This window comes from Artemia franciscana, chromosome 1 (assembly GCF_032884065.1).
Source record: "Artemia franciscana chromosome 1, ASM3288406v1, whole genome shotgun sequence".
Classification (NCBI taxonomy): Eukaryota; Metazoa; Arthropoda; class Branchiopoda; order Anostraca; family Artemiidae; genus Artemia; species Artemia franciscana.
The window spans coordinates 46,247,115-46,260,959 of record NC_088863.1 but is presented as its reverse complement, the minus strand read 5'-3'; the positions used below and the strand labels follow the sequence as shown (position 1 = coordinate 46,260,959).

Genomic DNA, 13,845 nt, shown 5'->3' with positions numbered 1-13,845 from the left:
CTGGTCATTTCCAGAACTTGTATTATTTTGAGTTGATGCAAATGTGCGTATTTATTATGGTTGTCAGTAGTGTATTGTACCTTTAGTCTATTGGGAGACTACCCTGTACCGTGTTGTCTGAAGTCAATTAAAAGTAATCAATATTTAATATTTGTCTTTCTCGCAAAGCTGAGTAGAAACCATCTCCCTATAATTAAATTCGGCCACCCCATAGAACAACAAGCTACCGGTAGTCATTTGGACCATAGCTTAGGTCGCTAGTCTCGCCCCTCCCAGGTAACTACACCACACCTAGTGGCTATAACCTAGTTTACTTCACTACATCCGGTGGCAAAAGAAGAACTAAGGTTTGAGGTAAGGTTTTAAATTAAATCAAAAATCGTTTTGTCGGAAGGGGAAATCGAAATGACTTCACTTACGGCGGAACTTGAATTAACAAAAATTATATCGAAATATGAGGGAACATATACGAATTTATAGAAAGATTGAAAATCTTTCTTAATGGAAATGGAAAATGGAAAAATAGCTCAACCACAAATTTTAAAACATAGTAACACCATTCAATATTTAATATCAAGAATTAAGTGCATTATTAGTAGTGTTTGTAATCAATGCAGAGTGGTGAATGCAGTAGTACCGCATAAATATCCAAGACTTTGTCAAACAGTCCGTTACCACGAACTGTTTGACAAAGTCTTGGATGTTTACCCCTCAACTTATCCCCCCAGCCAAAAAAATCCCCCTGAAAGCGTCTGTACATTTCCCAATAACCGTTACTATGTGTAAACACTGGTCAAAGTTTGTAACTTGCAGCCCCTTCTACGGGGACTGTGGGGGAGTAAGTCGTCCCCAAAGACAAAGTTATTAGGTTTTTCGACTATGCTGAATAAAATGGCTATCCCAGAATTTTGGTCCGGTGACTTTGGGAAAAAATGAGCGTGTGAGGGGGCCTAGGTGCCCTTCAATTTTGTTGGTCACTTAAAAATGGCACTAGAACTTTTAATTTACGTTAGAATGAGCCCTTACACGACATTCTAGGACCACTGGATCGATACGATCGACCCTGGGGAAAAAAAAAAAAAAAAAAAAAAAAAAAAAAACAAATAAACACGCATCCGTGATCTGTCTTGTGGCAAAAAATGTAAAATTCCACATTTTCGTAGATAAGAGCTTGAAACTTCTACTGTAGGGTTTCCTTATACGCTGAATCTGATGGTGTGATTTTCGTTAAGATTCTATGACTTTTAAGGGATGTTCCCCCTATTTTCTAAAATAAGGAAAATTTTCTCAGAACCCTAACTTTTGATGGGTATATCCAAACTTAACGAAACTTATATATTTAAAATCAGCATGAAAATGCGATTCTTTTGATGTAACTATTGTTATAAAAAATTTCATTTTTTAGAGTTTTGGTTGCTATTGAGCCGGGTCGCTCCTTACTACAGTTCGTTACCACGCGCTGTTTGACAAAGTCTTGGATGTTTAATGATATGCGGTACTACTGCATTCACTACTGTGAAAAATCTAAGTCAAATCTTGTCAAATCTAAGTCTTCAAGATACATGCTTAGCCCTTGTGGAATATATTTGAAAAAAAATTATTCGTCTGGGTGACAACCGAATTTGGATTTATAGATTGAAATTATAACTATTAAAGTAGATATTTAGCAAAAAAGTTCTTGGGTACGAAACCGGAGATTTAACATTTTTCCTCACAAGAATACTGTAGCAAGAAATGAAAGAGATAATGACAGGAAAACGCTTTATTACTCTTGATCATTTACCTGAAATTAGAAGACAGTTAAAATCCTCTAAAGTCACGATAAAGCAACTAACAAAAATGAGTTAAAGGAAGTTATGGTGAATAAGTCTGTCACATGACCAGAAAGAAAGAAAAGCAAAACTTAGGGAACAAGGATTCTAAGATCTGAGATTCGAATCAAAAAAAAGAAAAAAAGAAAAGATTCAAATCAGATATCTACTTTAAGAAGATAGAATACCATATGAATAATTACTGTATGCAGTTGTATTAGTTAGGGTTACAGAGAAAATATATATTTATACGGATCCTAGAGACATGTGGAGTTTTTTTTTGGGGGGGGCAATAATTTCAAACAAAGAGTACGTTTAAATTGCTTTTGCTATTCCTTAAAAACTCAGGAATTTACTGTTTTTTTTTATTGCGCACGTACTAATTTCCATAGTAAAATCGTGTGACAAGATTGTTGCCAAGAAGTTATTAGAGTTTCGTTTCTAAACTCTTCCACTTTTTTAAAATTCATATGTTAAGAGTTTAAAAGTTTTTTAATTTCAGTTTTCCCTTAAGTCAATGTGTCCTTCATATTGCAAAACAATTGATTTATTATCAACAAACTTGTGACCTAAATATTAAATTCTGAGCAGCGATACTGATATAGTATTTTCCTTAGTAAAAGTATGCATTCAATTGTAGTTCGTTTTAAATAGAGCTATCAGGCTTAAAATACTAGTTGGACATATTTAAAATTCACACCACTGATTAACTTTCTATATATAATTGTTCGTTTTTACTTGTGCATGTAACATTTTAAGTGTTAGCACTGTACTTATATTTGAATTTATTGCCACAGACTTGTTTTTACAATCGAATGTTGACTCATTTATGGCGCATTTTCAACCAGTTTTTGACGCATTTTGAAGCAGTTACCTCTAACTAGAACTTCAAGGTCAACACAACTGTAATCAAACAGTTCGTGGTAACGAACTGTAGTAAGGAGCGACCCGGCTCAACAGTAAACGAAACTCTAAAAAACGGAATTTCGATGCTAAAAGATATATCAAAAGAATCGGATTTTTATGCTGATTTTAAATATATAAGTTTCATCAAATTTAGTCTTTGTCATCAAAAGTTATGAGCCTGAGAAAATTTGCCTTATTTTGGAAAATAGGGGGTAACACCCCCTAAAAGTCATAGGATCTTAACGAAAATTACACCATCGCATTCAGCGTATCAGAGAACCCTATAGATAAAATTTCAAGGTCCAATCTACAAAAACGTGGAATTTCGTATTTTTTGCCAGTAGACAAATCACGGGTGCGTGTTTATTTGTTTTTTTTGTTTTTTTTCCCCAGGGGTCATCGTATCGACCAAGTGGTCCTAGAGTGTTGCAAAAGGGCTCATTCTAACGGAAATGAAAAGTTCTAGTGCCCTTTTTAAGTGACCAAAAAATTGGAGGGCACCTAGGCCCCCTCCCACGCTCATTTTTTCCCAAAGTCAACGGATCAAAATTTTGACATAGCCATTTTGTTCCGCATGGTCGAAAACCATAATAACTATGTCTTTGGGGATGACTTACCCCCCACAGTCCCTGGGGGAGGGGCTGCAAGTTATAAACTTTGACCAATGTTTACATACAGTAATGGTTACTGGGAAGTGTACCGACGTTATCAGGGGGATTTTTTTGGTTTGGGTGTGGGGTTCAGGGGAGAGGGCTATATGGGAGGATCTTTCTTGGAGGAATATTTCATGGGGGAAGAGAAATTCAATGAAAAGGGCGCAGGACTTTCTAGCATAACTATAAAAAAACAATGAAAATGTAAACATGAAAGTTTTTTCAATTGAAAGTAAGGAGAAGCATTAAAACTTAAAACGAACAGAGATTATTACGCATATGAGGGGTTCTAAAAATACTCTAGCATAAAGAGCGAGGTATTTAGGAGGAGATAAATACTTCGCTCTTTATGCTAAAATTTTTTTTAATAATTTCAACTATTTATTCTACAGCCTTTCTGATTCAGGGGTCATTCTTAAAGAATTGGGATAAAACAAGATTTAGTGTGAAGAGCGAGGTATTAACGAGGGGACCAACCCCCTCATATATATAATCAAAAATATAAGAATATAAAAGTTTGTTACGTAAGTTAATTCTTAAGTTACGTATTTTTTTTACTAATAAAAACGTTCGTTAAAAATAAAAGATCTAGTTGCCTTTTTAAGTAACCGAAAAATTGGAGGGCAACTAGACCTCCTTCCCCACCCCTTATTTCTCAAAATCGTCTGATCAAAACTAAGAGAAAGCCATTTAGCCAAAAAAGAATTAATATGCAAATTTCATTTTTATAATTTATGTACGGAGAGCCAAAATCAGACATGCATTAATTCAAAAACTTTCAGAAATTAAATAAAAAAACAAGTTTTTTTAAATGAAAGTAAGGAGCGGCATTAAAACTTAAAACGAACAGAAATTACTCCGTATATGAAGAGGGCTTTTCCTCCTCGACACCCCGCTCCTTGCGCTAAAGTTTGATTCTTTCTCGCAACTCTACTTTTTAAAACAATAAAAAACTTTAGCGTAAGGAGCGGGGTGTCGAGGAGGAAAAGCCCCTTTCATATACGGAGTAATTTCTGTTCGTTTTAAGTTTTAATGCCGCTCCTTACTTTCATTTAAAAAAAACTTGTTTTTTTATTTAATTTCTGATTTAGCAAACAAGATCCGTCAATTTTGGAGAAAAAAACACACTTAACAATAGCTTAGAAATCATACACAGTGTCAGCAAGAATTTTGCTACAACTTAGAAGACTGAATCAAGTGAGGGCGAAGAAATTGTGCATTAGGCCTAGATGATTGCTCCATGTTATTCAAAAAAAGTTCATTTTATAATTTAACTTTACGTTACTTAAAAGAAATTGTTCGCTTAATGACATGTTTTTGTTATGTGTAATTTAATGAAACTTGAAAAATATTGTATTTATGGTGTTTATTTTATCAAAGCAATCCAAAACATAAAAATAAAAGAGAATAAGTATGATAATTCAACAACACATTCCTGGTAACTTAACTATTCGATGGGAAATAAACAAATTACATTAAAAATTGTTATTACAAAATCAGATTTAAGTAACTATACAATTTACTTAAACTTTATGCGATCAAAACACTTGTATTTCTAACGCATGCTTAGTGGTATCATTAGATGACCACAAAAAAGAGAAGATATATATATATATATATATATATATATATATATATATATATATATATATATATATATATATAAATGAGTAAACGTGTGTCCTCCTTGGATGGTTAAATGATCGAAAAGAAGCTTTTCGTTGGTCCACAAAAAATGCTTTCGGACAACAAATCACCAAAAAGAAGACTAACGAAACTCCCACAGTTAAATCACTGGGCAAGAGTCTGAACATGTTATTTTACTTGCTCATAGAAGTTGTCTATGAGAAATAATCCTAAAGAATAATGATAGCAAAAGTATGAACAAGTGCTAAAAAATAGTACTTTTAAAGTAAAATATAGATAGTTGGGGGCAATTCTCTTTAAGAAAGGAAATGCTGTGGTAAGCAAGCAATTTTGGTCAGAATTTGATCTTAGTAAAATAAATTAAAAGACAAAAAATACAAGTTATTAAGTTTTGAAATGACCACTTTTAGTAAAATAAGAAGTTTATAAATAACCCCACAAACCTAAGCTACAAGATGTAAAGGTTGAAATAGGAAATTGACAAATGCCCACGTCCCTGTTTTGAAACAAAATATACTGTTGGGCATACCGAATATATGCAGCAGCTGTCTCTTGCATTTTGCCTTTTTATTCAGAGTTATCTTTGATATGTCACCGCCCAGTGGGTCATTTATGGTACAGCGGCTAGTTGATTCATGAGGCAAAGGGCATTTGTGGCCTGGAGCTACAGATGACTATATAACCGGTTTTCCATTTTGCAGTTTTTTGTACCAAGAGTGTTACAAATTCCGTTTTTCTAGTTACCTTTTCTTAATTTTTAGAAAAATTCTTTTACAATTATTTCGGAGCATTTCTAATGCCATTTTGAATTGTTAATTTTAAAATACCCTCAAATTCATTTTTGGCACTTGTTTGTTTATCTTTGACGACGAACTAACTTAATTTTCGTTGAATTTCACAAAAACTTAACAGTTTAAACACTGTACATAAAGGAAAAAACAGAAAACATTTTCAAGCTCAGTCTAAGAAGTTCTATTAAAATAACCTATTTTAGTTTTCAGCCAACAAAACTTTGTTTTGTCCCTATACATAATTAAGCTTAAAATACAGAAACAATATTTTACAAAACAGCAAATATTAAAAATAAAATAAAGAAACAAATGCTATACCGTCCAGGAGCAGGATTTAGTCGGTTGTCCATTTTCGTCAAAAACGACTTCAAATCCTACTCTGTCAACAGAAGATGAATAACTAGATGATGAAGACAACCAGTGAGAACGGTCGACACTTAAAGGCGCAAGAGTTGGAAGCGATTGTAAGAAATCCTTCTAAAAGTAAAAATACAAAACAACTATCTTAAAAGCCGTTGAATGACAGCTATTTACAGCACAGAGCATAAAAGGATAGATGCAGGGGGATTCATAATGGAGCGCTTCCAAAGTTTTCTCCCTGAATGTTTTTCTATTTACCTAGATAAAAACTATAAAATGTAATGTCTGAATTGCTCTGGGTTTGGAAGGGTTGGTTTACTTGTTAGAACTTGAAATTACCACAGCTCCATGAAATACAAATTCTTTACATATAGACTATTTTGTTTATATAGTGGAAACTGGTGCCGATTTCCCAAGCCAAGTGACAAAACTAGCCATATAGTACCACAGAGATAAAGATATACTATACAAAACTGATCTGTTTTATGGATGCTTGAATTTGTAGGTCTATCTTAGTTTTGACAAGATTTTCGAAGCGACTAAACTTCAGCTGGGGGGGGGGGCAAACTGGGGTCGTGGGGGGGGGCAGTTACTTCCCCCTGTCTTGTATCAATTATCGCCCCTGATCTTGACAGGATGTAGAATTTCAGTTTTGTTCTCTGTTTAGCTTTTAATAACAATTCGAAATTCTTAATACTTAGCAAGCTTGAGTAAACCATTTAAGAAAAATTTATGCAAGAAGATTTATAAATGAGTCTTCTTTTGGAAAGATCTTTTCACATATGAATTGTTTCTAATTGGTGAATCGTTGATAATGAATGAGCAAATAAAATATGTCCCCGTCTCAATAATTACTATATAAAATAGAACAAAATACCAAACCAGCTTTGGGAAACTCATAAACTGACATAAATACTACAAAAGCCGTCTACTATACCAATAGAGTTCAATATTATTATTTTTTTTTTTTTTTTTGGCTTAGGACAAAAAGAAATATTAAAAAATAGCCAGGGGCAGCTTTTTTAAGAGACAGTCAAATTAGATCATAGCATGTTAGTGTGAACGTAGTTAGGCTCTTTTTGCTTATAAAAATACTCATGCCCCCCACTTCTTTTTCGTATTTCCCAATGTAAAGTAAAATACACATGGTTTAAGTTTCAAACACAAGCTAAGGAGTCCAAGGCCTAATAGTGAAATCAACATTTTTCGTAAGTGTTTTGTATTTCTCATCATTAATTCCAGAAAAGCTGATGAATTTTTATATCTGTGCTGCAATCTAAGGATCGTCAAAGAACTTATTTACCACGTATGACTCACCTTGTGTAATCCACTGTTTTGACTGTAATTTATTTTCAGAAGTGTAGAGGTGAACTAGGTGTCATCAACATAATGAAGTGTCTCAGAAATCGACGGGATTTTTTATTGTTTAGTGCAAATTCTGTGTTTAATTTTGGTTTCAAGGTCTCATTTGTCAGGTGTCTGCGAGCGTGGCACCCATCTAATACAGACCTTGCTAAACCCTAAAATGTTATATATAATAATACCCAAGCATTTTTTTTTCAACAGCCTCTGCTACCCTATTTAAAAAAAATTAATTTGTCTTCTTCCATCACTGTTTCATGGATTTGTTTAAGCATTCCAAGAGTTGGAACTTCCACGTAGCTCTGGAGCAAGGCTTGTTGCTTACACTTGTACTTCCAATTTCGAGATCTGGCACCCACCTAGTCACCATGGAAACAGTATGTTAGTCTTTTATGACTGCCCATTTTTCCAACCCTTAATTGTTATGAAAGTCTCTTTCAGGTATCAACTAAAATGCCTTTGATCCAACTCTTTTTTCCCAGTCCTACTACAAAAACAAAGTTGAAGAATCGTTTGATAGCAAACGAAAAAAGTAGTATCCAGAGGCTAAAAAGTGGTGTTGCAGGAGACTTGATCACCTTCATTTCAACCAACCTAAAGTTACTGCCAAAAAACCTTAACTTGCTCCTCGCTCCCATCGTGCAAAGCCTTCCGCCATAATCTTATCAATTACCGGCTGATGATTCAAATTTTTTTACTTTCATATCCCAATTGGAGGTTGAAAAAAGAATCACAAAGCTAAAAAAAACAAGTGTCTGTCCTTTGGACATCCCATTTCCTTTTATTAGTGCTTTCAAACCCCTCTTCTTTTCAAGATGATTACCAAGTGTGTGTGAAAAATATTTGCCCCAATAAGACACTCCCTACCCAGACCTCAGCCTGGGTGGCTGACTTCTCAGCCTGTTCCTGTCTTATCCCCCATTTGCTGCTTAACTTCAAGACATGAAAAAATGTTTGTCCCTTATATGACATCAAAAATAATGAAACGATAAATAGAAGTTCAAATAGGCATCAAATCTTTTTAATAGACAGTGATAAATTTCACAAACAAAAATATTAGATATTTTGGTCACATATGCAGTGACCGTCATCATCGTAAAACTTTTATTTATCGTCATGGAAAGGCAGTGTGGTCTTCAAAATTATCTAAATAATAAAAATACAGCTAATTTACTCCTTTTATTTGAACAACTTTGATTTTGTCTTCCTTTGTATGTTGTGAATGACCCTTTTTAATTTACTAGTTTTAGCTGATTTTCCTTTACTAAACTGTTTTAAAATGCATGTTTTTTCTTGTTTTTTTTTTTCATTCATCTTTCTTGGAAATTTTGATAAAATAGACAGTGAACACGATAAAGAGAATCTGATGATTGAAAGTTTTCTTGTACAATGTCAAACTTAGTTCTTTCAACAGTAATTCTACTGATTCTGATGTATGCAGTCAAATCGTGGAACATTAATGGAGAGTAAGGGTGTCAAACTCTAGTCTTTGAAAATATGTATTTCCCATGAACTATGAACATATACTAGTTTAGATCGAGTCTCGAATGATAACATTCAAACAATGACTAGCCAGTCCTTTATTACAGATATTCACCATTGGTGATGGCAACAAGTAGGCTATATCTTCAGAGTGAAGGACCTTAGATTTCCAAAGTCAACCCTAAAGAGGTAGATTAACCCAAATGATTAGGGAGGAAGAGCTGTACCATTGAAACCTAAAATTCCACATATCAGTTGAATCTCCAGCCTTTTAGCATGTTTCTACAACCAATGCAGGAAGAATGCTGGTGCTGCGACTGCTCGCAGCGCCAGAATTCCATGAACAATTAAGACTCTGTTGATGCCCTAGGTGCCTCTGCAGTCAGAGGATGATCTAAGTGATGGTACACTTTTCCTAAAGCAGAATCTTTAGGTAATTCCTCACAGCACCGTTCTTTATCCTCTAGCATCCGCAGTCTAACAAACAGGAACAGTTCCAACAGGTACAGTTCCAACAGGAACAGTCTAAGTAAAAGAATGTGGACAATAAAAGACATAGCCTAACTATTTCTCACGGCTGATATTTAATGTGGGAACTTGTGAGCCACCGCTATTTGTTCTGTAACACCACACCAGCGCCGCTGGTGGTGTCGCTAGAGTATGGTAACGAGTTCGAGCGATTAAAGAGTTCTACAGTTTTTTCAGGCACTGGTATCACAACCAATGTGCGTGTGAAACGTATACTATCTTTTCAAGGGCCAAGCTATTGGTCAAGGATGTCACACCCTGTGTCACCACTGATACCTCTCTAATTATCTCTTTGGAAGGTAAACAGGCGCTCTTGTCAATATACTAATAACGGTACTTCTCGCCAACTCTTTTCCTACCCTAATTGCGTCCAGGGAAAATAATCTCACATAGTTGGAGAAAATGACTCAATTTATTCCTCCAAGTGTAAACTCCAATAAAACCCTGCACTCTGTACTCTATAACGTAGACTTTGCAGTCTACAAACAAACTAATAAAAAAGAAATCACTAAATTTACACAATGAAATCTGGTGTAGGGGTGGACTCTAGGTTGACCCTGGCCAATCAGATAAATAAGAGCTTCAAAACCAAAAGCTTTCTGAATAACACTACATATCAATGGCCAAGTCCGGAAAGACAGAAATAGATTTTCGCCCGAAAGTTTACTTATTGCAACACCACAGGCTTAGCACCTATATTATGTATACAGACTATTAGCACAGACTTATTCAGCCTGTCCTTTGAGATTATACTATAAGAAAATGTAAAGGAAAGGGGACGGGTCTTTTATCCGAAGAACAAAAAACGAAAAGGGGTAAAACTCCAACAGCTGATTCCCTTTGATTTTTTATTGTACATGGCATTTATTTATTTCTTCTTCTTCTTTGATTTACCGCAAAAAAAAATCTCCAAAACTGCAAGAATCAAAGGTCTCACTCTACTTCTTCTCAGACGCTCTTCAGTACTTTCAGAGATATTTTAACACCGACTTGAGTGGTTTAACTGACTTGTAAAAACAAAACGCTTAGACATGGAATGAACACAACAAAATCAGATTTGTAAGATAATGGAGTAAAACTAAACAATAAACTTACATGCTGACTTGCATTGCTTGAAATAGACACTGGACTGACATCTTGTTCTTGTTCCCTGAAAATAGGTCTTATATTACTTGTCAGGTCCTTAATGGCTAAATGGCTGCTTCAAAGCAATGAAACATGATTTTTCGATTATTTCCTTTTCCCAAAAAGCACTATTTCAAACTATCTTGCTCTGTCGACGTGTTTTAGATTTTGCATTCCTTTTTTTATATTTTTATGTGTCAGGCACAAAAGATGAATCCATCATGGGGCTGGTCTTCTATCCAGCTTAAACACTCGGACACTGGGCTTGGTTTCAAGTAATTAACAGACGGATTGCGTGCAACAATCTACACGGTGGACTCTTGATTGCAGGCAGGTTTTTTTCCTCCTAGATTTTTGTGTTGCGAGAGCAACACTGGTTTTGTCGTGTTTTTTTTTCCCTAGCATCCCGATTTCAGCTTATTCCCAGAGAGTGGTAAGGGTCTAAAATCTGCGAGTTTTACGGAAAGTGTGGACCTTACGCCAGATTGATGAATAGGACTTAGCATTTTGTGAAGCTTCGTAGAACTCCTGCCAAAAATCTATTGTTTATACCCATTTCTGTTCGTGATTTCAGCTGAGTTTATCATTCGGTTTTTCGTACTCGGGATTGCGGTAGAGATGAAATCAGATGTGCCTCTTAAACTTTAAAAGTTCTCTCATTGCTAAAGAAATTACAGTTTATCCTTTGCTCCTTTCTAAGTGATTTGCTCCTTTCTAACTTGGCCTACGGCAAAAAAAAGTCAACTTTAGAACTAATAGAGATAGATTTTTTTGACGGGAGTCGATAGCTCTTGATGAGCTGATCAAAGTATATGTCATCCATTATTTGATAGAAAAATTTCGTCATGAGATATATCAGTTTGAAAGTTTAAAGGGATGGACAACTTCAGTAGTAAGGTACACACTGAAACCAAAAATAGACCGATTTAGAAATGGTATCAGATGTGCCTCTTAAACTTTAAAAGCTGTCATTGCTAAAGAAATTAGAGTTTATCCTTTACCCCTTTCTAAGTGATGACATTAGAAACTCGGCCTATGGCAAAAAAGTAAAACTTTTGAACTAAGACAGATACATTTTTTTATGGCAGTCGATAGCTCTTGATGAGCTGATCAAAATATATGTCATCCATATTTTGGTAGGAAAATTCCTTCATGAGATATACCAGTGTGAAAGTTTAAAGGGGTTGACAACTTCAGTAGTAAGTTACACACTGAAACCAAAATTAGGCCAATACCAATTGCGAGACATATAGGGGAGTTTTAAGCAACAATCGGCTGTTAATTCATAATCATCTTCGCCAATGAGGGGTTCGCAACTTTTGCTAGTTGGTGTACCTATTATTGTTTCCGGTGTATTTGATGGTAAGACCAATTTGGTTTCAGTGGTGGAACCAGAGACATATAGGGGACATGTAAGTAATAATCGGCTGTTAGCCTACAATAATCTTCAGCGATGAGGGATTTGCAACTTCTGCTAGTTGCAATGAGGGGTTCGCAACTTTTACGAGTTGGTGTACCTAGTATTTCTTTTAAGATTCTTACAGATTAACAGCTTCAGCGTTTAATCGAAGCAAGAAAACAAAACCAAAGAGTTGATCTTGCAACACTTTACTCGGCGAAGCCGAACAATGGTTGCTGTAACACCTCAAGTTGTCCATGCAACATAGATCTAGTTTTTACTCCGATTGCCAATATCAGTGGAAATGACCAAAAATGGTAAATGAGATTTACCTACTTTTCAAGTATATTATGTTGCTGAAATTCTTCTTTTGCACCATATTGCCATTGAGCCGTCTTGGCTTAAAGGTGATAAATACAAGAGAATCTTCACTTACAACAATCTTCTGATACTCGCCTATGGTTTCAAATAATCTGACAGGTTCAAGCCTTGATTAAGTTAAAATCACACCTAATATACAACATGTGCACGCCACTGCTAAAACCACTGCGATTACAATTATAACAACTCCAACTATTACTTCTATTGCAACTACGACTAAGAGTATTAAGCTAAAAGTTTAAGGAAATGCTGAAGAATAAACTATATTAATGTACTATGGGCACAGAGCAATATGAAGGGTATTTTAGCATTATCATAGCACCTTGAAACTTCTAGGGAATCAAAAGTGGGATATTCAACAGACCCAAAGGCAATATATGCGTATTACTACTATTAGTGCTATTGCTAAACCTACTATTACTACTGCGGCAGAGATACTAGTACTAGTACTCCTATTACTACTACTACAACTAAGGCTACAGTTGAGCTGAAAAAAAAACATATAGTGTGTATACAGGTTGTGAAGAGGGCATATCACCAACATCTTAAGAATGGCTTGGAAAATGAAGATGAAACTTATTGTAAAGGACTTGTTGCAGGGAACTTAACTAACCAAAAGGAAATATTTGTATGCTACAACTGCTATTGTACCAAACACCTTTAATAAAATGCATTTTCCCCTTTCTTAACTTTAAGAAATAAAATACTATTAAGAATTTAATTATATATTAAACTGCCTTCCTTTTTTTCTTTTTTTTTCTACTAATCCTGGGATGGTGGTGTTTCTTTTGTATTTTTTTTGATATTATGAGAAATAAAAACACAGTTAGAAATAAGGATTGTTTTCAGTAAGGTAGGACAAGGTCTCCACTATTTGGGACAACTTTTTGTGTTTGCCTCCACCTCCCTCATGCTTTTTAATGAGGAAACAAAAATTTCTCATTATATTTTGCTTTAACTAAGTAAGTGATCCCCAAGGTTTAAAAATGAAAGCTAGATTAGTTTTTAAGGAAGTGCATTATTTTCACAATTCCCCATTTTGTCCCAAGTATAGAATGGGTTCCAAGTATGGAACCCATAGTTGGGACAGACCTTTATATGTCTTTTTTATACAATGTCGGCTATTTAATAGAGGTAACGGAGAAAAACTATAAATCAGAAGAAAGAATTACAAATATGTAGGACAAGGATTAAAAAAATTGTTGTTGATGTGTTTACAGCATATCAAATTTTGATAGATCAAGACAAAGCGTCCGGCTTGTCTTGTGGTCGTTCCTTAAGGCTCAAAATTTGGCAAGAGAGTTATGATATCAGTGGAACTTTAAACGAAGCATCCATAGGGACAAACTTCAAGAATGGAGCAATTCTTTTGAAATACCGAACTTAATTCTTGTCCCTCT

At 34.9% G+C, this 13,845-nt stretch overlaps 1 protein-coding gene across 1 annotated transcript in view; it reads right to left on the bottom strand.

Moving 5' to 3' along the window:
• Positions 1-13,845, bottom strand: part of LOC136030598 (uncharacterized) — a 118,187-nt gene that overhangs the window by 86,268 nt on the left and 18,074 nt on the right. Inside the window, exons 2-3 of the mRNA XM_065709669.1 lie at positions 10,636-10,690; positions 6,127-6,285 (exon numbers count right to left, since the gene is read on the bottom strand). Coding sequence (XP_065565741.1) covers positions 6,127-6,285; positions 10,636-10,690 — 214 coding nt within the window. The remainder of the gene's footprint in view (positions 1-6,126; positions 6,286-10,635; positions 10,691-13,845) is intronic.